Source organism: Aedes aegypti, chromosome 2 (genome assembly GCF_002204515.2).
Source record: "Aedes aegypti strain LVP_AGWG chromosome 2, AaegL5.0 Primary Assembly, whole genome shotgun sequence".
NCBI classification, from domain to species: domain Eukaryota; kingdom Metazoa; phylum Arthropoda; class Insecta; order Diptera; family Culicidae; genus Aedes; species Aedes aegypti.
Genome location: NC_035108.1, coordinates 415077309 through 415102964, shown reverse-complemented (window position 1 = coordinate 415102964; position 25656 = coordinate 415077309). Strand labels below are relative to the sequence as shown.

At 37.3% G+C, this 25656-nt stretch overlaps 3 protein-coding genes across 3 annotated transcripts; 2 read left to right on the top strand and 1 right to left on the bottom strand.

Moving 5' to 3' along the window:
- The first annotated feature begins 10219 nt into the window (after window positions 1–10219).
- Window positions 10220–10905, top strand: LOC5567955. The gene is made up of 2 exons (XM_021847401.1): window positions 10220–10292; window positions 10371–10905. Exons 1-2 carry the CDS (start codon window positions 10235–10237, stop codon window positions 10787–10789), a joined length of 477 nt encoding a protein of 158 aa, XP_021703093.1. The 5' UTR covers window positions 10220–10234; the 3' UTR covers window positions 10790–10905.
- A 4212-nt stretch (window positions 10906–15117) lies between these two features.
- On the bottom strand, window positions 15118–15765 carry LOC5567953. Its single transcript, XM_001657721.2, has 2 exons — window positions 15648–15765; window positions 15118–15592 (listed from the first exon to the last, which is right to left on the bottom strand). The coding sequence occupies exons 1-2, from the start codon at window positions 15699–15701 to the stop codon at window positions 15197–15199; spliced, it is 450 nt and encodes a 149-aa protein (XP_001657771.2). The 5' UTR covers window positions 15702–15765; the 3' UTR covers window positions 15118–15196.
- A 7736-nt stretch (window positions 15766–23501) lies between these two features.
- Window positions 23502–24348, top strand: LOC110677017. Its single transcript, XM_021847400.1, has 2 exons — window positions 23502–23616; window positions 23679–24348. The coding sequence occupies exons 1-2, from the start codon at window positions 23563–23565 to the stop codon at window positions 24069–24071; spliced, it is 447 nt and encodes a 148-aa protein (XP_021703092.1). The 5' UTR covers window positions 23502–23562; the 3' UTR covers window positions 24072–24348.
- Window positions 24349–25656: the final 1308 nt, after the last annotated feature.

The following is a 25656-nucleotide window of genomic DNA, read 5'->3' as shown; positions in this document are numbered from 1 at the left end:
CAACATTCCTTCTCTTCCGATGTTCGTAAGGACGTGGCCGGTGCCGTTATAGACTTTTTGAAAATTGAACTCGCGACTAGTGCACATAATGGTTTGCTAATTTCAAGCCCCATTCATCTATACAATTCCGATTGGTATGGTCCATAACGGAGAATCCGACCAGTGGATTAAGGGTATGCGAAATACCGAATGATTCCGTCAAATACGCTTCGAAACGAAATTCCGCGGAATTCCACGGAACTCGCACAGGCGAAATTTGTATTTTGCTATTTCGTTTCGTTTCGCCAAATTGTTAAAATATTTCCACGGAAAATTGAAAACAAACGAAATAAAACGGAATTTCGCGAAATTCAAGTTTTATTTCGAACAAAAAAAAAGCAAAGCGTTCGCTTCTACACCTAGCTACAGTCAAAAATGGGTCCGTATTATGGATCAAATCAACTCATATCATGAATCAGAACACTATAACAGCAAATTATCTGCGAGGCAAACGAATGGTGTGCTAGTGAAAGCATACGTTTTGGCGTTTCTTTAGGAATCGTCTTATCTTGGATTCATAACTGTGGTATGGGTTTCAATGCCCCACAAATATGAATCAACGCTTCTAGGCATATGTATGACATTTTATTTCCTTCGAATGGAACAAATGTGTTTAAGGTGATTATAAAACGAAGCAGCAAAACCGCAGCGATTGTTTGTCGTTGTCGCCGTAAAAAATCGCGTTGATTTGGGTGATCCAAAGCCACACCTCAAACCTTCAAGAGCACAAATCTAAAGAACCAGACGTCCATTCAAGCTGAAAACTTTATCGTTTGGTTACTCGATGGCCAATCGATCAAGTGTTCAGCTTGAACCGCTGTCGGGTACGTTAGATTTGTGCTCTTGAAATTCTGAGGTATGCTTTTGATTTATATTCACCTTAAACAAGGAAGATGCATACCGTAAAACGGGGTAACTTTGATAGTTTTTTCGAAGGAAACTTGAATATTTATGCATGCTGTTTCAAAGAATTTTAATTCATATTTTTAAAACAAGTACTGGTATTCTAACTATCGATTCCAGTTGATAGATTTCCAAAAGATTTATTCTTAATGGATTTATAATTTTTTATATAATCGAAAGTCGGTTTTCTGTTTTGGGGTAACTTTGATAATGAAGCATCACTCGAACAAAATTGAATGAATTACAGAACATTTGTAGGGCGTTGCATATCTTTAGGCGTTTAACGCTATATGGAAATTTCTGACTTAGATTACATAAATGGTCCCAGTTTGTAAAAATAGTATTCGCTAAGAGTTTTAAGACCGAATTCCAGTTCTACTATAACTAGGCTATCAAGTATAAGTGACGAATTCATTATGACTTCATCAAATAGTGATCGTAGAACAGATTATTTGAAAGAATTTGAAAACTGCTAAAATCTTATAAATTTTCCATATTTGCATATGAATCCTCAAATGTACTTAATTCCAACGAAAATAGCTTTTACATGAAGTGTCATACTAATACTCTTTACTTTTGCATTCGTTTTGCTTAACAGATTAACAGGAACTTTGTTATTTCGTTTTGTATGTTGAGAGTCTCGCATTATCAAAGTTACCCGCATTATCAAAGTTACCCCGTTTTACGGTACATTATTTTATATCGAAAAATGAATCTAGGTTTATTCACGCTGTACCACACCACCAACTGCCTCTCTCCTCATATAACGTGACATAATTTCCTCACGACCACCAATTAAAAAAAATGCGAATATTGATAATATATCATTACAAAATTCTCTAGTTTCGCCATCTTTCGATCGATTTTGATGATTTGTTTTAGTAAGAATCACAAATCAGTTATTAATTTGCATGCGCCATCAACATTGGTTCTGGATTTAGATTCAAGTTTGGTGGGGTACCTACGGTATTTCACAATAGAATAGCGCAACAATTTTTTTTTTAGATTTTCGCACATCTAAATCTCGAGAAAAAAAATAAGCCAATCATTAAATTAAGCTCATTGAAAGACGGATTGTCTGAACGAACATGGGTGAACTGTCAATCTTATTTGCGGTTCCTCTATGCTATGTAGTCCAGGTTCGAAACATCTTTTTTGTTTTCGAAATTTTCAAATATTTTTTAAAATACACTCGAGGCTCCAAATTTAGTGAAAATGTGATTTTGTAGTCAGCTTTACACAAAGAATCTGAAAATGAGATAATATCAATTCCAGAAATCGTCCAGAAATTCCTTCACAGATTTTGGAATAGGATCATTTCTCCAGTATTTGCTCAACAAAATAATAGAAATACCTTCAGTATTTTCTACAAGGTTTACTCTAAAAGTTTGAATTCATCCAGATTTGATCCCTCCAAGAGTTAATTCACAGTTTATGCAAGGCTTTTCCAGAAAATTTATTAGGAATTTCTAAATTAACCCCAACAGGCAATGAAACCTTATAAAGTTATTAAGAAGATTTCAAACAGACAGAAAAAAGTCTTACCAAACATGTAAGGATTCCGCTGAGCAACGCTAAAGTTTCCATATGATAGAGGATTTAAAAAGACGTTTGTTATGCCTATTTTCAAATTTCCAGCTTTTGACAAGAAAAAAAACTTAAACGTGTATTCCGCGAAACAAATTCAAAAATTTCGTTTCGTTTCGAAAAATTCCGTGAGATATTTGATTTCGTATCGAGTTACACGAAACATTTTTAAATTTCGTTTCGTTTCGTTATTATCAGCGCAAGATATTCCGCGTATCGTTTCGTTTCGTATCGACATGGAAAAAATCCATATCGCATACCCTTACAGTGGATTACTACAGAATTGTATCATTATTATATCAAAATTTGTTAGAATCAATTAATTAATAATTTTGTTTCATTTTTGCTTAAAGAAAATCTAAAATAGTTATAATACAATTAAAACAAAATCAGTTTCAATGACAAAGTCTGTTTAAAATTTGTTTCAAATTTAACTCGATATTGAAGGGAAGTTAGGAAGTTTCGAGTCACGGAACAAAAACTAGTGCAAATGCAATCCAAGGGACCTTCTAGGTGGCCATGTACTCCAACTTTTCTTATGGTTTTCTAACTCGGTATCGAGATACGAAAAATTGAGTAAGGGAGAATTGACTGTAGTTAAAAACATAATTTTAAAACAGTGTGGTAGAAGAAATTTGGGGTCAAGTTAATATAACAAGTTTATTTATCATACGGGTATAAGAAATGTCACAATTAGTTATATTTTTGTCAAGTTGAAAAATAGTGAGTTACGATTTTCTTTATATTAGAAATTATTTTGCTTCAATCTTGTTTAATGCAGAGTAAATGTTGTTGTTTTAATTACTGAGCATCCAAAACTGCAACATTTTTTTTAGAAAATAAAACGTGCATACTAAAAAAATATTACAATCCACTTGTTTGGTAACAACTACGAATTGTAAGTCATCAATGCTTATGCTTACATGGAATGTCTTAAAACCTTGACAAGGTCGTTATATGTCTACCCTTCCGCCAAGCTGTAGGGGAACTGTGGGTAAAATTCACAGTGAGGAACAGGTTTGTGTTTAACGATTATTATGTTATAAATTTATGCAAATTATAGTACCATCCTGAATTGTTACACAAAGGAACTATTTTGACAACTCTAGGACGATCTTGAACTCTCAAAAGCTAGAAAAAAATATACAAAAACACAGCACGTATCTCCGTTTTCGCATATGATGTAAATTTTTAATCTTGGTATTTCAGGTTTTTATGACTAAAACCATAAAAAAACGACTGAACTGTGTAGTACATCATATCTTTAAATTATTTATGGTCAGTAGACGGGAATTGATTTTTTTTTTATATTCAGAATCCCCAAATCAAATAATTTGAAGATGTTGACTCTTTGGGGGTAAAATGAGCGAGTACTATCGAATTTAATTCCAGATGCCGAGAGTTTACTGAAGAAAAATACAAAGACGGACATGGACATCCATCCAAACTGCCTCGGCTAAACGTTTAATCGATTGCGGAATGTCGGTGATATCTGCCCCATATTTAGAGAATCATACCGCAACCCCTTCAATTTGAATGGTGTTCATTTTACCCCTGTATATGTTCATTTTACCCACATGTTAGAAACATTGACTCAGTGGAAATACATTTTCAATATAATAATAATAATGTTGATAAAATTCTCGTTCCATCAAAATATTTCAAATTGTTACATGACATAAACATCCTTCTTCAATTCTTAGCAATTTAGAAAAAAAATCTGACAGCTTCATTGACAAGTAAACATGGAAATTTCTTAGGGTGTTATTTTGGGGGTAAAATCGCTGTCTACTATGTAATAAGCTCACTGATGCCTTAAGAGGTTATGATCTACCATATTGTATTGTAAATTTCGCACCTTATCGGACGCGACGATTTGTAATCGTTGCCGATGAAACCGTCGCCAGCTGTGAATTTGACGTTTCATCAGTCTTACCAACATAACGAAAAATCACCACCTTTGATTGGTTTGCTGGCGATGATTGCGGTTGAAAAGTTGGCGGCGCATTTTGTTAGCCAAGAAACAAAGAATATTCATGTCAATAAGCTAAGTATGCTGCTTCGCTCAAGAAAAGTAAAGAAATTTCCTGATTGAATGGGTCAAGAAATTTCCTACAGAGAGCCCCCTTTGAAATGATATTTATTTTGTGCGCCGTACTGCAATCAGAAAAATGTGATTTTCTGGGAAGAAATTTTGCACACATCGAGATAGGCGATTCCTTTTCTTGTCATTAGCAAACCATCCTATACATGTACATTAGAATCAGAAAAGTATAAGATATTACAGGCCACTAAGATTCTCCTATTTGTTCTAGGTAATTTGAAGGTCGGAGTGTAAAAATGATTCAACTAGCAGCTGTTTTCTTCAATAAGTATATACACTGCCGTGCAAAAGTTTGGGTTCACACTCTTAAAAGCATTCAAATGTGTTGTGTGCATAGCTGTGGTATATTACACGTCTAATTGGAATTCGCAATGGCTTATTCGAAAGACAGTGAAGAAATCTTTCCTCGATAGGTTGATTTTTTTAAATTTTGTATAGAGTAAGGTGGGGCAAAAGTTCCACCTTAGTGGTATAATCAAAGTTTCCAGAAAAACAATAGCAGTAGAAACAAAATGAATACCATACAGTGAAACTTAAACATATTAGTTATAATTTTGCTGAACAAACTTGGGTCAAAATATGTACCCATTTTTAGTTATAAAAGTTTCGAAATTGATTGTCGTAAACGAACTTTTGCCCCACCAGTGGAGCTAGAGTTCGAATCTAGTGTGGGGCAAAAGTTCGCTGCCTAAAACACAAAATATACTTATGTTTGCCGAAAAATACTCACTAAATTTCTATCAAAAAATTACTCAAAACGGGGTTAATTGTAATTTTTCCGCGAGTTTATCATGGGTCGAACTTTTGCCCCACTATGGGCCAAAATTTGTTTCCAAGCATTTATGCAAAAACTAATACACCTCAAAGCATACTCATGATACGCCTAGAAACGCCCTTACATAAAATATTGAAAAAGATTGAATCTTTAATTGGTTCCATGCAACGAAAGTTTGACTAAAATTACAAAATTCACGTCGAAAAACAATCCAAAGCTATAACTTTTCCAAATCTCAATCGAATTTTATGATATTTGGGGCGAAAGTCTCTTAGTTGAATAATTACACTGAAAAATCTTGTAAAGCTTTCTCGGCACTCAACTGACCATAAATTTCAACCAGTTTAGCATTAAAACCATAATTTCCAAATGTTTGAAGAGCGCTTCAACAATTTAGGCGGAAAATCTGAAAACTTTTCAAAATAATTAAAACAGTTATTCAAGCTATCTTGCAAAATTAATTCAAAGCCTTGCGAATAAGTCTTGAAAAGTTTGATTTAAACGTGTCGTCTCAGAGATATGGACAAAATGGTTTTAATATTCCCATGAACGACTACTTCTTTATTCCTCAATAGGGATGAAGTAAAACGACATGCATTAAACAAAGGACACGGGTAAATTGATCCTCGCACTTCCAGATACATTTCACGCATATCATTATATCCTGAAAGATGACTTATTGTGTTGAAATTAACAGCATTATCAGGTTCTTAATATTTACAAAATCAATAATATATTTATGGTTTGTATGGATGCTTTATGAAGTTAATATTACGAAAGTCTGAACTCTTAAAATTCTTGTAATTGTGCAGCTACTAAGTAAAGCCATGCTGAAGGTGTCTGGGTTCGAATCCCGGTCGGTCCAGGATCATTTCGTAACGGAAAATTCCTTGAATTCTCTAGGCATAAAGTATTGTATTACTTGCCACACGAATGCAAAAATGGCAACTTTGGCAAAGAAAGCTCTCAGTTAACAACTGTGGAAGTTTTCATAAGAACACTCAGATGAGAAGCAGGCTCTGTCCCAGTAAGGACATAATGCCAGGGGAAAAAATGAATACGCACTATGTATTTGATTGTTTGGAAAACTGACTATCAATCTCACATCAATCCTGATTTGAAGCAATTACCTGTTTCAAGTGATGTAATTGTTTGTTGTAAAGTTCATCCTAAAATTGACATTTGTAGCACAATTTGTGCAAACTAGAGAGAACTATCGTGCCTGTCATTCGATAAAGAATAAACTATTCTGACCAGCACACAATCAACTACGGTTATGTAAAAACAGTAACGACAATAATGTCCACTTGTTCTGCACCTTTCAATACGGGCATTAGCCGCATGCTATTGGCCAATTCGATCCAGTTTATGAGTCACGCACGTTCCGCTAACTCTGATCGTTCGTTAGATCGCGCACCCGCCGAAACGGTGGCGTGCACCTTATTAGTGCCTTGTCACTGCGAGCGAATTATAGACGAAATTATCTGATTTAATTTTTAATCAGCTGCATAAACGCGGGAAACACCACCAACTATGAAATCGTCATAAATGCCGATTTCTCATACATTTATGCGAGCAGCACACATATCGGCCGTACAAATGGTGGTACATTACATGTTGGCCCATAATGCGAACTCAGTTTCGCACAAAAGGCCACAAGATCAAAGCTACCGTTTTGGGGCAGTAGTGTACGACGAAGCGAGATCAGGCATTTGAACTTTTCCTTTTTCCCTTTTAGGCTCTCTGAGCGCTGAATGAACCCCTATTGGCAGCTGTGTGCTGCAGGCATGGGCATAGACAGGTTTTTCATCAGGGGGGAGGGGAATTGTGGCGGAAATTTTCTTTCTGATTTCACCCGCTTTTCTTCTACGAAAATTTCTACAATTTATCCAAGAATCATGATATTTAGAGAGTTTTCTCGGGATTCTTGTATTATATAACATTCCTTTATTTTTCCGGATACCTGTCCTAGGAATTTCTTTAGAGTTTCCTCGGAAGATCCGTCGTGGACTATTTATGAAATTCTCAAATAATTGCTGATATGGTCTTTTGGAAAATCTATAATATAGTTGAACCAGAGATAAATTCCTGTAGCCCCCTCTGGCCACACTTATGGCTGAAGGCAGGGTCCCTCTTAGTTTCAGGAGAAAAGTGCAAAAGCGGGAAGCGCGGGAAAACAACAACAAAAAACAGCGGCTTTTACGCGCAGTCAGTTTCGCGATGGTGGCGATTCCGCGAGTTAAACCTGACGCAATCACGTGCCAGGTATGGTGCAAGCTCTTCACAAGCTTCGCACTGCCAGTCTAGTGCGCCAATGCTATGTTTGTGTCTAGACATGATTCCTGACTAGTATTTTTTTTTTCCTTACACCGGCTCCATTATGATGACGATCCCTCAGAGCTCTGAGTAGTGCCTTCGGCGAATGCCTTAATCCATTCATAGGCCTAGCATAGAGGCGCGAGGCTAAGATGCTGATGCTGCCGTCGGTTAGGACTATAAGTGGCTCGGCTTCTCCATTTCATTAGACTAATATTATTATTTGCCTGAGTTTGATCGGTCATGTTTATGCATTTAAATTTACCGAATCGAATTGATCCACTGAGTAAGTTATCATGTTATTAGGGGTCGGGTATCTGCTCGTTTGGGTCTTACGTAGCGATCTATAGCAAAGCCAGGAAATCATATTCGAAAGGTAATTTTCATTTAAGATTGATCCAATTGTAAGATATACATTTTTAAATTGCTCGGAGAAGTTTAGTAAAAAAACAGTAAAATTAATTAATTAATTGTTATTACACAGTACGAACGAAACCTGTAAGATTATAGCGAGTCGAATGTAACAAAAGGACTCCATCATAAAGGCCAATTTTGTAAAAAATGTGCAAATGTGCCATTTTGAGCCTTTTCTTTGAAAAATCATAACTCAAGAAAGAAGCATCGTAGAAACAAAGTTTTTCTTTTTGAAAATGAAAGCAAATTTTCTCAGGAATAAAAAAAATTGACTGGAAACAGTTTTCCACAAAATTTTCCACCGTAAAGAAAAGTTGGAAAAACTGTGCTCCAACTCGTGGAAAATTTTCAAAAAATATTTTTGAGAAGATAATGTCATGAGCTTTAACAAAAAATTTCCAACTGAGTTTTTTGGGAAAATAGGCGACCCTGAATTTTCTCAATTTTTTTTATTCATATATTGATGAGCCCTGCCTGTGGAAAAAGTTTCATAAAAATCTGAGACCTTTCGGCCCAAACCCGTATGGAAATTAAAAAAAAAATCCCCTGTTATGAAGATATCAACAGTATGAAATATTATTTTACTTAAAATTCTATGCTGATTATCAATTTGTTACTAGTGGCTTTTCGGACTCATGTTGCGTATACCAGAGCAGCGAGCTCGATTTGGCACACGGGGTCATCTACACCTGATTCCTTTAGTGTCGTTGGGGGCCACTTAGCGTCCACGTACGGACTTCAAATTTTTACCTGATTTTTTTCTTATCAAAAATAGCACTTTACAATGATGAACTTATAACATTTCGCATTTTTGAAAAATAAGGGACGGCCTATTGTACCGTTTTGACTCATATTCCGAACACTTGAGGCCAACAGTGACTTCAAATGCATCTGACTGGCATGAATTGGCTGATATTTGTGTAAATATTAATTTCTTTGCAAAGTCTAACTGTTTGCCGTTGGATGTACCGATAATAATATTGATTGAATTAGTTTTAGTATTGTTTTTATGAATGGAACAACATTTTGATTCAAATGCCGAACACTGTGTTGATTCTGTCTCATATTCCGAACACCTTGATTCAAATTCCGAACAGCACGAATAAATCGTATTCAAATGAACAATTTCGCAAATAAATTTATCGGAGCTTGTTCTACTGGTCTCAAACTAGAGAATCATCACTACTCCGGCGGTATAAATTATATTGGAGACGGTTAAATTGAATTGTAATTGACTGCCATTTCCTTATTATTTGGTGACATATTTCAACGAAACATTTCAACCAAATCGCCATACAAAAACCGAGTGTTCGGAATATGAGTCTGTTCGGAATTTGAGACAAAACGGTATCATAGAATCGCTTCGACGGTTGGCGGTTTCATCGAGAAGTGATTGAAAGAGCAGCCAACAATGCGGAGCATTCTCTCGGTCGCGTGATTGTTGAGCGTGGCTGGGTTTGTTTTGTGGCAGATTCATGTAAATTTCTAGCAGATTTAACTGAAATATGGTTGGAAGGGCCTTGATTGATTGACAGATGGTCATATTTGCTTCAGCTGTTGACTAACGCTTGTAATTTTCAAATGCCTGCCACAATTTTCCATCGATGTCCAAATTGTGTGTTGTTCAATATTCACAAATTATTGCTGTGTATGCTTAGAAACAGTTTCTGTTTCAGTTGGGATGTAACACCAGAAAGAAGAACTTCGAAATTTCCGTTGCAAGTTTAGCATTTTCGCATTTATATATCGTGTGGCAGGTGTGTTGATACTATAGGCTCAGGGAACTCAATAAAAATTACGAAAAGATGCTGGATCGTCTGGGAATCAAACCTAGACACCTTCACCATGCTTTACTATGTTGGCGGGAACGAGGCAAAAGAAGATACAGAAGAAAGCAAAAATGAAAAGGAGAAACTCATAGGTGTGGATTGCAGCCTGATACTATTTATTCAAATGAATATAGGTTGAACACTGTTGATTCAATTGCATTTCATATTTGTTTGTTTGGGAGGAACAGTTTTACTTTAAATAAGTTGTGATTATAAATACTCTCAACGTACCATATAAAATCTTGTAGTTAATAAATCGTTGTCATCATGTGGGCAGAAGCAATATTAATATTTTCAGTTTTTGTAGCATCAATAAAGGTGAAATGTTTTCAATTTCAAATAAATCTTAAATTCTTTTGAATTAATCTTCAAAAATAATAACGAGCTGCATTTCAAGACAAAGGGATATACCAGTCGTGTGCCGATGAAAAGATAAATCCCGGCAACGAATACAAAGAGTACATCCTGTGCAAGGCTTCTGCATTCTTAGTGGAGCGCCCTGGAGATTCAACTTACCCAGACATGGAGGAATTCATGGACTGTACCTTCATCAAGGCGGGTTGGATGGACAAAACCAGACATGCGTTGAACGTGTTGAAAATTGCTAATGATTTGAAAACTAGTGGATATCCAGACAGACAAAACCAAATTGAAGAACAAATAAAATTGTGTAAGAATATATATGATCCACCGCTCAATGCAATGAATTATTTGGATTGCATTGCCCTTGGACGGAACTCAACAAAGGAAATAATAGCTTTCATACGGAAAAGGGAACCTGATTTTTTCAACGTATTCCATTGCAAAGGTATAACTTTATAAATTAAGAGTAATAATGCATTTAACAGTATGATTCACAGTAAATTTGATTAGTTACCGGTATTATGTATTTCAACAAATAAACTGTGCTGCAAATAAAAAAACATTGTAGAACATTTTTAGTGAACTTCTTTAGTTTCAGATCCACAGCTTAACATATAGAGTAGATGTACCAATAGTGGAGGTACTAAGCACGACTTAACTTCATTTAACCGCCTTAATTCAAGAAGCGCAATTTATGTACATGTTGATGTTGTAACGGGAAGTTACGACCATTGACTTAATGGAAAAATGATTTCATCGTAGTACCGTTTTGTCTCAAATTCCGAACAGACTCATATTCCGAACACTCGGTTTTTGTATGGCGGTTTGCTTGAAATGTTTCGCTGAAATATGTCATCAAATTGCAAGGAAATAGAAGTCAATTGAAATTCAATTTTAACGTCTTCCAATATATTTTATACCTCGGGAGTAGTCATGATTCTCTAGTTCGAGACCAGTAGAACCAGCTCAGATAAATTTATTTGCGAAATTATCCATTTGAATATGATTTATTCGTGGTGTTCGGAATTTGAATCAAGGTGTTCGGAATATGAGACAGAATGAACACGGTGTTCGGCATTTGAATCAAAATGTTGTTTCATACTTTTACGTAAAAACCATACTTAACAAATTTAAACAAACAATTTTATCGGCACAACTAAAAGCTAACAGTCAGACTTTGCAGAGAAATTATTTTTTTACAGATATCAGCTTATTTATGCCTTCCAGATGAATTTGAAGTCACTGTTGACCTTAAGTGTTCGGAATATGAGTCAAAACGGTAATCCACGGCATGTCATTGAAAAATAATACCTCCACTATTGGTACACTGTTCCTTTAGTTGCGGTATATTTTTAATTTGTGTTCCTATAGTTGCGGTATCCGTTGTTTTCTTATGGGACCCTCCACAATAGGAACACTTTACCGCAACTATTGGTACAATCAAGAACAGTTTTAGCAAATTTAATGATATTTTATCAGTTTTATAGCAATTTTAACGCTGTTTTAAACTATTCCGTGTATCAACAAGCCAAAACGTCAATTGGCAGTGTCGGTTCCGTGGCTAATGCAATAAAATCAGTGAAAACGGCACTACCGCAACTATAGGAACACCAACAACTAAGGGAACACTTAACCTATACCATTTCACATGTTCCAACGATCACAGTATGTGTCTCCAGTAAGTAACAGGTTTCGTAGCTCCCAGATAAATTACAAATTTAAATATTTGGTAGAACTAAGCAGAACAATGCATTGAAATATGTAGAATTCTGAACAGAATTCATCAGAGATATCACTAGTTAACTAGAGTAACATTTACAGGTCCGAGGATTCCCGAATAAGTAGCTAATTCAAACATTTCATTAGATTGTGGACATTGTCAGCTTTTCATACAGAATTAATAAGAAACGTTTTATGTTATATCTTCAGTTAACTAAAAAAGCCAGTGTTGGTAATTCTGTAAAATTGTTCAATATATGATAGTACCTATGACTTGGCGTAAACGAAAAAATTTCGGATGATTTTACTTATTTATTATCTGCTTATTTCTCCATAAAATTCTGTCTGGTTCCATGTGTATGATGACTTTGCTCTGTCAAAATTATAAAAATTGATCGTATTTTTATACAGGGTTGTTTCATTGTCAAAAGCGCGTAACTACTTTTGTAAACAACACCTTTCAGCAGAGCTGGCAATCGTATGGTTTTTTTTATTCTTCATTAGTATCATTTTAATATTTTATTTCTTATATCTAGGTGTTCTGTGTTAGACAACACTATCATCCTTATTTGGCATTACAATATTAAGCTGTTATTAACATTTTGATAACAACATATTACATTTCATTTGCCATAGCAGTTCAGATTTTACAGGTAAAAAGATTTCACCTGCTTATCTGTCAGAGATACAGGCTCTAGTGGAGTTAATTGGTATAGTACTAAATTCGGTTTTTTCATCTACTTAACTAGTCCATATTGATGCAGCATACAACATGGCTGGACTGGAAATTTGTTTGAATATCAAAAGCTTGTTCTTAAGACAATGTTTTGATTTTCAATAAATAAGGGGATAGAGGCATTTTACAATTATATTACATTTGGCTTGAATGCCCTCTAGTTGATTTTTGAAAGTTAAATTCTTATCTAGCATGAGCCCTGGATACTTAACTTCATCTGACCAATTTATTGAAACCCCTCTCATCGTGACAATATGTTTACTCGAAGGTTTTAAATAGAGAGCTTTTGGTTTAGGTGGGAATATTATTAATTGAGTTTTGCAAGCATTAGGAGAAATCTTCCATTTTTGCAAGTATGAAGAAAAAATATCCAAACTATTTTGCAATCGACTACAGATGACACGCAGACTTCGTCCTTTGGCAGAGAGGCCTGTGTTATCCGCAAACAAAGATTTTTGACATCCCTGAGGTAACTCAGGTAAATCAGATGTGAAAATATTGTTTAATATTGATCCCAAAATGCTGCCTTGGGGAACACCAGTTCTTACAGGAAGTCTTTCAGACCTGGAGGTCTGATAGTTAACCTGAAGTTTACGATTTGACAGATTACTTTGAATTATTCTAACAATGTATGTTGGAAAATTAAAGAGTTCTGTTTGATCCTTCAACCTTGACGCTTGCTCCTGCTGGGGTGGGCGACGAGAGCAGGATCAAACATGTCGCGCGTCGGTCGAAGTAAAGTGAACAAGTGCCGCGTTCGATTAGTTATATTTGATCCTTCAACCTGGACGCTTGCTCCTGGGCAGTGCGTCAAGAAAGCCCAAGCAGTCGTCAGTTTTGTTTTTCCTTTTCGGGTCGCGCGCCTATTTTTTCTGAGTGCTTTTATAAAGCCGAGCAAACTAGTGAAGCTGAAAGTGGATTGTGGCCGCTCAGTCAAGGATAACGGATCAATTGGTGAGCTCGTTTCATGCTACTATTTCTAATCTATAAAATATGTATGAATGCACATTTAATCATAACAATGGTGGGACGTAAATAAGTTTTTTCAACAAACTTTGAATGGTTCGTCACTGTGAGTGTCGACATAAACTCTGATTCATGAATTATTTATTATTACCTTTTTTTAAACACTCCTTTCTTTTTACCTTTATTTCGGTAATTGAAAAAAAAACTTTGGATGGTTCAACACTACAAGTGTAGGCTTGCGAAAGGTTCACTTTGTTCAACAAACTTTAAATGGTTCGTCACCTCAAGTGTCGGCATAATTTTTCTCTACATGGATATTGTTCATATCTAATGAAAATATTATATTTACATAAAAGCATGTATATATCTCACAATTAATTATTTATTATGGTCTAATCGCTTGTCAAAGTGAATCCTGTGACCCATCGATCCTTCCCATTAACAAACATCCCTCTCAGTATTCTTTGTGGAGATGTAGGGGCAAACACGGTCTCCAAATAGCAAAGGTTACACAACAACATTCCTTCCACCAATCTCACCTGACTGCAAGGACGTTATTGATCCTGTATAAATAGAGGCACTGAATTATGCACATTGAAGAAGATTATGGCCAATTCCAGCCGAGCTTCTAGTTGATTCTTTGTGCATTTTCACTGACTTCGGTCAATCACGGAATAACAACCATTGATATGTGTAGTCAGTCTAAGCTAAGCTAAGCTAAGGAAGTTGTGAATTGAGAGATTCACCCTTCCTTTTGTTTGTAGTTGCAACCATGTTTAGTGAAAAAACGAGAAAAGACGGGACCTCCCAAAAGGTTTTTTCCCAAGACGGTGTCCAAAAAGGATTATCACCGCTAGCTTTCGCCAACGGGTCCAACGAAAAATCGAAGGCACGGGTCCAAACAAGAATCGTAGAGGGATCAATAGTAGAAAAAATAGTACTGGAAAGTACTGTTTTAGCAGCACTGAAAAGTACCGTTTTTATTTTAGCACTGAAAAGAACTATTTTATTGCTTTAGGTAGTTTTTAAAGAAAAACTTCCACGAGCAGAGAGAACTCGTGTACGCACAGCACGAAGGTACGATGCGCACTGATAGGCCTGGCCATTAATTCGTAGTACATGGTTGCAGGAGAGATAGAGGTAGGCCTAGTGGTGTTGGTCCTGAGGTATCGTTTAATGGGGAAGACCACGAATAAGAGGACCTGGCGACCCTGAATGTTCGGGGCAACTGGATAACTATCGCCTACATTTATGGAACTCTACATTACGCCGGGCAATTGAGTGACTCGCCGCTGTCGCCAACAAGGTCCAAGGTAGGCCAATGTTTTTATTATTATTTTGTCTGTTAAAAATGAAAATACTATTGTTTCTGTTTTGTCTAGATAAGTAGCTCTCAAAAAAGCAGACTCCATTTTATTTCCATCATATTCTCAATCACATCAACCTCACTTACAAAAGGGTTTTTCGGTGAAAAACCGTCTCTCTTTTTTCTCCAACATTTTTTTGAATCCATTTGAAATTTTCCGATCCATCACGAAACACCGAAAGTACGCCCAACCGTTTATTTTGTCTCCCATTTCAGTCTTGCAGCTTTGTACCACTTTCTCAATGGCCTTACGTTTATCGAAGCCATACTTCTTCATGTCGCTGACGAATTTATTCGTTTTCAACTCTTTGCTGCCTCGGTCCATCCATTCACTTGTTTGGAAGCAGCAGTCGAAAAATTCATCCCCTTTGGGTGGCAACGATACCAACTTAAAATTGGCTGTGTGGCAGAGGAAATTACGTTCCCTTGCTACGTAATCAGTTGAGCAAATATAGAAGTGAGAAACTTCGAGGGCCTGTGAAAAGTAAATGTCGGTTCTAAAGTGCCATATATTGGGATTTTTTACTAACCATCGACAAGGAAAACAATATTCCTAGAAGATAGACGTATAGTAAGCACTCCATTTCGAATCTAGTTGTTCGAATTAACAGCAATACTGCAAGAAAAACAGAAGAATCATTCCTTTTTAAGATGAAAGAAAATTATATGTAAATATAGCAAAACAATATATAAATCCGTATAGTGAAGCTGTTTCACAGTAAACACAAAACACTTGACATATCATTCCTCATACTTCAACAATACCTGTTTGTTGAAGATCAACAAGCATGTTTTGTCTTATCACTAAGATCAAAGTTGTGTAATAAGAGAATTTTCATCAAGTGGAATGATATGGTTAAACTTTTGCTGACATGTTCCTGCGATGGAGAGGCGAAAGAGATTTTTTTCGTCGATTTCACACAGGAAAAATTGTGTTACGAATGATTTTTGTTGACCAGTAATCCACGTACCGTATAAGAATGTGAATCAAAAATATATTCGCACGGCAAAATCCAGAGTTGCACTATATGTAATGCTAAATTATAAATTATCGATTCGGAGTAGTGCTGAATGGATTTGTTGCGGTTTCATTGACCGGATACTATGAGCCTAAGATAACATACTATATCTTTCTGATCGGTGCAAAATGGCGTTAATTAACAAAAAATATTGGCTTGTGAAAACAATCAGGAATTTATCCTGAGATTTTCGTGAATTTTACACAATGGATTTTTAATTCTTCAGGTTCTCGGAATAGCACCAGACAAAGCACAATAATTGTTTCAGAAATATTTCCAAAGCACCTGTCGAGAATTCTTCCAGATAACACTGCGGAACATGTTTTTGTCTCTAGCATCAAAATACCGCTGTTTACTTAATTAAAGGTGGCTGAATCCATTGCCGTTTTCAAAAATATCATAGCACGTCTATTTTCGACATATTGGCTGTTGAAAATGCATAATTTGACTATATCAAGCAACTTGCATGCAAGTTTGCAGCTTGTAAGGCAATTTATTTGTTTAATTTGTCACAGATTTCACACTTGATGTGTATAACAATACTTATCAGGAAAATTCATAATGATGATGCTCATTTTTTGGTGTTTCAGAAAAGTATTGTATTTTGCCATATATGAGAAACGAAGAGTTGTGTATGGGAATTGCAAGCATGTTGGAAAAATCGATGTTATTTGAATTTTATCGTGCAATTTCAACCGTTTTTTTTGAAATTAAAGTAGAAGTCCTCCTATTCAACATGCTTGCTGGATTAGATCACAAAAAAGTTTTGATAAATCATGCTTAAATTTCATGTAAACATCAATTAAACCAGTGTTTTATACTAATTTGGCGACATGAAGCTAAAAATTGTGACGTGCAGGGACATTTCTGAAAACGGCATCAGATTCAGCGACCCCAAATCTACTAGAGACACATAATTTAATCCTGGAGACACGCAAAAATGTCATTTTTATTAGGCTGTGTAATTGTTTAGAAATTTGTCTTGGCATTCCTCCAAATGAATCTGTGTGCTGAAATGTTTTTTTAGTTGATAGCTGTGTCATGGATGTTCTGAACCGCATGTGGCGATGTAATCAGCGTCAAGATTCGGCAAGGAAAAAACAACAAATCTTAACAATATTGGACAAAGTCTAGCATAAGTTCCTGGAAAGCTCATTGGAAAAGTTTGAAGTACCGTAATTCGGGGTGTAGTTGATCAGTGAGGAGAAGTTGATCATTCTCGTACTCGCATAAATAGTCTGTCAAGGCAGCTATAATTTGATTTCAATTATGAAAATTTTGATGCTGTCGTATTGTTTGATAGCTACATTTACTTTTACTGAGTTTGGTGTGACAATTAAGATAATTTTACCAAGGAAAGCTGGTTTTAAAGCAAATGTTCGACGAACTATTCAAGGGTTCTTCTTCAAACAATCGACTATTACTAAGGCCGCATAAAGACACCATTCAAATAAACTGTCTCATTCATTCCAGATTCGTCTTCTGAAGTCAGTTTCAAAATAGAATTGAGTATAAAAATTCATTTTCTGTGAAAAAAAATTGTGCTTTCCGTGAACAGGTTGCCAATTTTAAAATTGAGCTGGATCGAAGTGAGCCGTGCTTAAAATCGGACGCGAAAAGTTTTCACTGCCGTCAAAAATGTCTTGTTTTACCTATTTATTATTGTTGTAATTGTTGTAGTTTATTATTAAAAGTTTTTGTCTATGCTATGCTTTGATTGTTGTAGTTTTATTATTGAAAGTTTTAGTGTAAAGAAGTGGCAAGTAAAAACGAATAGTGAATTGAATTGTGTTTTGGGTACCGTGATCCAGTATAGTCGGATTTTAAATACCTTGGTGTTCGGGCCGAAACATGTTTTTCCATCCGGAGGTTGTGCCATCTATGTTTTAATGAATCATTTCGGTGAGTTTGTTCCATTATTTTCCATTTCATTTATCTAGTTAACATCTAGACAGATAACACTGAATCAACAATTTCACGCCGCAATAATCGGTTCGTGGCCGCATCTCTCCATCCTCAGTTCTGCCTCACGCTCGCCAAATCGATACGATGCTGTCCGACATTCTTGCAACATGCCCTGCCCATCGTATCCTTCCAGCTTTGGCCACCTTCTGGATACTGCCCAGACAACCAAAATGCACGTATAACGTAATCACCTGGAGGCTTTGTATGTGCAACATTTCACTTATAAGATGTCGCGAAAAGGCCTTCTACGTACAAAAGTGGAGGCGATATGCGTGCATATATTATGTGATGAATAATAACATACATTGCGAGTGTATAATTAATCTACCGAACTAACAAGTGATCTTATGCGACTTAACGTATGATAATAAATGTTGATTTGACAGCTGCTACGGATTGATTCGACTTACTTTGTACGAGTGTACGGGACGAAGCAAAAAGTACAAATGAACTCAGAAAAAAGTGTTTTATGCGAGGAAACTCATCAATCTGGCGAGTTTATCCACGGTGGTTTGCGAGTTTGATGTAATTAGTATGAATAAACGAGTTAAAATGTGATGTTTCATGCGATTTCTGGTTGTCTGGGTGGGTTCGCCGTAGAGTTGGGCGAGCTCGTGATTTATCCTTCGCCGCCACACACCGTTTTCCTGAACACCGCCGAAGATCGTCCTAAGCACTCTACGTTCGAAGACGTCCACGTTTCATGCCCGTAGAGGACTACCGGTCTTATGAGCGTTTTCTACCTGGTACATTTGGTGCGGGCGTGAATCTTTTTTGACCACAGCTTCTTGTGGAGGCCATAGTAGGTCCAACTTACACTGATGATGCGCCACCGTATTTCACGGCTAACGTTATTATCAGCCATCAGCAAGGATCCAAGGTAGACGACCTCGTCGACCACCTCGAACGTATCCCCGTCTATCGTAACCAGCTAACATGTACTTTGTCTTGGTCGTATTCACCACCAGTCCACCTTTTGATGCCTCGCGTTTCAGGCGGGTGTACAGGTCTGCCACGTTTTCAAATATTCGGCCGACAATGTCCATATCATCCGCGAAGCAAACAAATTGACTGGATCTTACCCCGGCTGTTAAGCCCGGTTCTCCACATAACACCTTCTAGCGCAATATTGAACAACAGGCACGAAAGTCCATCACCTTGTCGTAGTCCCCAGTGGGGTCCATAAGAACTGGAGTGTTCGCCTGAAACCTTTACACAATTTTGCACACTTTCCATCGTCACTCTTATCAGTCTCGTGAGCTTCCCAGGAAAGCTGTTCTCGTCCATGATTTTCCATAGCTCTACGCGGTCGATACTATCGTATGCCGCCTTCAAATTGATGAAAAGGTAATGCGTTGGGACCTGGTATTCACGACATTTTTAGAGGATTTGCCATACAGTAAATATCTGGTCCGTTGTCGATCGGCCGTCAACGAAGTCGGCTTGATAACTTCACACGAACTCGTTTATTACAGGTGACAGACGACGGAAGATGATCTGGGATAATACTTTTTAGGCCGCATTTTTTTTTTTCGCTCGAAAGTTCTCACAATCTAAATTGTCGCCTTTCTTGTAGATGGGCATATTACCCCTTCCTTCAATTCCTCCGGTAGCTGTTCTGTTTCCCAGATTTTGCCTATCAGCCGGTGCAGACAAAAGGCCAGCCTATTTATGAGTTCAGCTCCGATACCATCCTTACCATCAGCTTTATTGTTCTTGAGCTGGTGAATGGCATCCTTTACCTCCCTCAAAGTGGAGGCTGGTTGGTTTCCATTCTCCGCAGTACTGACGAAAAAAATCCCTCCGTTGTCCCGTCTTTCATTGCCTTTGCTCTCAGCGCCATTCAGGTGCTCGTCGAAGTGCTGCTTCCACCTTTTGATCACCTCACGCTCGTCCGTCAAAATGCTCCTATTCTTATCCCTGCATATCTCGGCTCGCGGCACGAAGCCATTGCGGGATGCGTTGAGCTTTTGATAAAACTTACGCGTTTCTTGAGACCGGCACAGCTGTACCATCTCCTCGACGTTTTTTTCTCCCGAAAGAGGCGGGTCTGCTGTTGCTATTTCCGTCTATAGCGTTCCACGTTCTACCGGGTCCCTTGCTGCAGCATTACCGCCCGCGCTGCATTCTTCTCCTCCAAAACCGCTTGGTACTCCTCGTCGAACCAATCGTTCAGTTGACTCCGTCCCACGTACCCGACGTTGCTCTCAGCTGCAGTGTTGATGGCTGCCTTCACTGTTCTCCAGTAGTCCTCAAGAGGGGCTTCATCCAGCTCACCATCTTCCGGTAATGCAGCCTCGAGGTGCTGCTGCGACATCCAGTTGCTTGAGCCGCTCAAGGCCGTACCGGGGCGGCCGTCGGTACCCTACGTTGTTAACAACGGAGAGTTTTGGGCGCAGTTTGACCATCACCAGATAGTGGTCAGAGTCGATGTTAGCGCCACGATAGGTCCTGACGTCGATAATGTCGAAGAAGTGCCGTCCATCAATCAGAACGTGGTCGATTTGTGATTCTATCTGTTGTGGTGATCTCCAGGTGTATCGGTATTGAAGGCTGTGCTGGAAGTAGGTGCTACGAATGGCCATATTCTTGGAGGCGGCGAAATCAATTAGTCGTAACCCGTTTTCGTTCGTCAGCCGGTGGGCGCTGAACTTTCCAATAGTCGGTTTGAACTCCTCCTCTTGACCAACCTGAGCGTGTAGATCTCCTATGATGATTTTGATGTCATGGTTTGGGCAGATGTCGTACTCGCATTCAAGCTGCGCGTAAAAAGCGTCTTTATCACCATCAGTGCTTCCGGAGTGAGGGCTGTGCACGTTTATTATGCTGGAGTTGAAGAACCGGCCTTTGATCTTCAACTTGCACATTCTCTCATTGATCGGCCACCACCTGATCTCGCACCTTTGCATATCACCCATCACTATAAAAACTGTTCCCAGCTCGTGTGACAGCTCTGGTAGATGGTATGGTTACCTCTAAACGTTCGCACCATTGATCTCTTCCAACACACTTCCTGCAGCGCTACGATGCCGAATCCGCGGTCCTTCAGCACGACGACGAGTATGCGTGAGCTTCCGATGAAGTTGAAAGATTTACAGTTCCACGTGCCGAGCTTCGAATCGCTAGTCCCTTTACGTCGCTGTGGTCTTTGCCGATTTTGCCGGTTCGTATTCTCTCGTTGATTATTCGTTGCTTGTTTTTTTTTTTATTACGGCTGGCTTGCAGGGCCTGACACCAACCCCCTAGATTTCCGGAGGACCATTCTCCCTAAATGTTCGGAGGGCCATAGTGCACAGTTAAGCTTAGAGTCCTTCTCTGGCACTCGGATGACGATCAGCCGCCCCTGACATGGAGAACAGACGCTTCAGGTTTGCTGAAGCAGAAGCTAAAGCAAACCCCCCCTTCCCTGTCAGTATACGACCAAAGTTCCCACCGAGGTTGGTTACCAGATCTTTTCTAAGGTTACTTGTACCCTGGCCAGTACCGCGAGGAGGTAGGGAAAGGAGTTGCTGGGCAAGAGGCTACCCGGCTATGGGTACATAACAAAATTATATCATCATATGTTATTATGATATCAAGATTTCATCTATCATAGGTTGTTACAATTATGATGCAGGATGTTGTTGAAAAAACTAAAATTATAACAAAAAGTTATATTAATTGTATAATAAATATAACAAAATGAGTTTAAAATCTATCAAAAAAACATATCAAATTCAGTTATAATTTTTGATACAATGTATCGAAGTTTTAATACTGTGTTATACACGGAGCAGCTCATTTACTTACGAATTTTTGATCAATTGTATGAAAATTGTAATGAAACATGATATTTCGAGCAATAGACCGAAAAAAATATGTTTTGCTCTAAATCAAGCGTGTTGGAATTGGGATTGTGTAGCAACAAGTGAATTATTAATCACTTGCAATTAGTTCATAATTAAATGATGATCATAACATACTGTTAACGCTTGGAAGGTTTTACAAATCCATTCTCCACTCATTTCTATCGACAGTAAGTTAACATTTAACAAAAGGTTACATGATATGATAATCAAAGATAGATACATGTTTTATGTAAACATTGAAACAATAAAGAATGATAATTGAAGACATACATTAAAATATATCTGGCTTTGTAAATGAAAAACCCAACAGGAATGAAATTAAATGGATGAAAAAACTTTAAATCGAACAATCGTAAGTCCTGAGAAAAGGTAAATTTTCAAATGTCATAACTTATTTTATAAATAAATAATGCACTGCTATGTATTTGTTTTAATTGTTAAAAATAAACAAATAGAAACATGTTTAAAATAAATATAACATATTATGTTATATTTATTTTCTTATTTTTCTATGGGTAGCTGTGTCTAACAAAATTACATCACAATAAGATATGTACATCATATTCTGATAAACTTTTATTATTTTTTTGTTATATGCCTCTAGTCGGGTAAGGACCACACAAAGGGGTCTATTTCATCCCTACAGGTACGCGAGGTACCAATGGTACAGCATGCCCAGTCATTTACCAACCAGTTAAAAACCAGTTAGTGAGTTAATTCATGAGCCATCTTAATATATTGTTGTTAGTTAAATTCTCTGCGCTGAAGATTGTCTGGATCTCTTAAACACACCAAAAAAAATCTTAGATTTAAACGTAACGTAATTTTAGCTTCAATTATGCAAAGCCATTTCTCATGTATTATGCAATGGTAAAACCTACAAACACATCTATTATATCCAACATTGCTAGCAAAATCCTTAATATTGAACACGAAACGTCCTTTCTTAAAGAATGTTGCATGCAAAACGGCTCGGTTTACATGATATTCACGCTGAAAATTCAATCATAAATAATGCACATCTAATGACAGGCCATCGATTCATCCATGTGCATTATATATGACAGAATATTCAGCGTAGAATCATGTAAACCCAGTATTCTTGTTTGCAATTTCACTTTCTAGATGCAAGAAACCATGCAATATTGGCGAATGTTGGATAGAAGATCATAAAATGTTTCAGTTTCACTCAAGATTGCAAGCATTTTCGAATGCAATGATACAGTTTACATTAATTATCGTTGAATATTCAGTTATAACTCGTTTTACATGACTATCATAAAAGTTTAGGGGTCACGTAAATTTAAGATTTTTTTTGCTGTGTAGGCATTCCACTAAACAGTTCCAAGATTTATTATCAAGTACTAGGAGAAAACTTTTTAATAAATATAAATAATAAAGTGATGTTTTTAAGTAATCTTCTTAGGACTCAGAGTTACAGCCGCATGAAGTCACAAGATCTTTACATTGTCATTGTGTGCCCTCAGTTGTCAATTGGAAATGTGCTATTTATTCAGGTGAATATTTCCTGAACAACTAAGTTGACGTTTGATAGATAAGCATCACACCTAGTGAAATGTCGTTAGTTTGATCTAGCATACCGAGAAGGAAAGATGAAGCAAAATGTTTTCTTTTTGATTGCATACTTTTCGCTGGTATTCTGCATGGTACGTATTGCATTCCATAATATTGATCCCTAATCATAACTAACCAAACAATTTTCCAACAGTGTAATGCGGTATCACATTTCAAAAATTGCGCCGACAAGCAACTGAGTGACGACAAACCTCTCCAGTGCAAAATTAGAAATCTGCAAGTCGACGGAAACATGCCCAAAGTAAAGGAATACATGAATTGTGCTTTCGAATCATCTGGATGGGCAAAAGATGGTGGTAAAAAGTTGGACACATCAAAAGTGGCACAAGATATGGTTCCATATGGATTCAACATCAAGACAGAACTGGACGAGGTGACTAAGGAATGCGAGACAGAGTTTGGAGCGGAGATCAGTTCGATTGACTATCTGGCTTGCTTGCTCATCGATGAAAAAACAAAGACGCAGTTCAAAACGATGCTTATGATGAAAGAAGCAGATTTTTTCAAACAAAATCTATGTAATTAGATTCAATCTTGGATGAAAAAAATATTGTCTCGCAATCTGACCATTTATTAGATGCTGCCACATGTTTTCGGCCGCCGAAATTTCAAACCACTCTAATATCAAATAAGATGTATAGTTTAGAGCCAGTTTTCACCAAAAATTCACAAAATTGGTAGAAAAACATTCGGGACTGTTTGTTGGTATAGTAGCGTCATTTGTTTTTTCCTGGAATATAATATTATTACATTGTTTATAAACAAAATAGAAAATAAAATAAAATGAATCAAATGAACAGCGATTGCCGATGTATAATTTTGTCAGAAATTCCTAAAAACCAACCAAATTATATGCCTCGAACAATAATATGGGAACTGTACCAAATATGTAGTTCAAGCTCGTAACATTTGAAAAAAAAAATCACAACTTAAAGAAAAAATTCAAAAGCATAACTAAAAATATGGTTTTGTTACCTACGAAGTATGATGACTTCAAACTCTTTCACGGGAGTGTAACTTACAAAAAACTTACTTCCTTTCTAGTACACGACACTGAAGACGGCCTTACAGTTGAGGTCGAAATACGCGTGTATGTCAAAGGATATAAATTCTAGTAGATTTAAATGGTATGGTATCTAATTCGGCTTATCATTTACTTGCTTCCTGATTTAAGTTGTCATTTTGAAATCGTTCATGCGTGTCAGAAGATTCTGAATTTCAAACGGAGTCACCATAAGAAAAAGGTGCTTCACGTAACAATTTAATTTAAAAAAATGCTCTGCGGGCCAAAAAGTATGAAAACCCCAGGTGTAATTGATAGATGTTTTAATAGATGATCACTCATAGTAATACAGCTCACAACTCAATGCATCGTTTATCTTCACTATAAACTAACGCATTGAGGAGCGATTATAAATTATCCAACACGATACGATTCCGATATGAAATCGATACCATTGTTTCATGCTCAGACAGTGTCAAACGTATAGCCCACATACGACTTGGCGCCAGCTTCCAAAGATTAGCTTCCGTTCTACCTTCCACGACACCAACATTGATGATGGACCACCAGTTCCCTCTAGTTCATAGCATTGCTATTCACAGCATCGATGGTAATCCTAAACCCGAAAAAGCGCCATCCAAGAGAGGCGGTACCGCACGCGACAGCTCTAGCCAGCTGGCATCGGAAGGCTGCTAAACCGCAAACGCTAAATCACGTTAAACTCCCCATGCAGCGAATGCTGTGCGAGACGATCGTGCCAGACAAGTCAACAGAACAGACGTATACAGACAGAGTGCAGAGAGGGGACCAAAACAAACCATTTGCGCCACAAGCCACCTAGAACCTTTAGAACCGCACTTTGACAGCGTGCACCGTGTGTGACACCCGCACCGGGGATCACCTCAAATCTCGCCTCATAAGAACGAAGAATGGCTCCGAGTGGGTCGTAAAGATTGGTTTAATGTTCACGCATCTTGTTCCTACGATTCCACTTAGGATCGTTTCGAAGAGCTGCGCGATGAAAAGGTAGGTATTTGTTTCTTTATACGGTTAAAACGGTATGCTTCTGCTGCATGGATAAGTTACTCATACTTTTTTCATTTTAAAC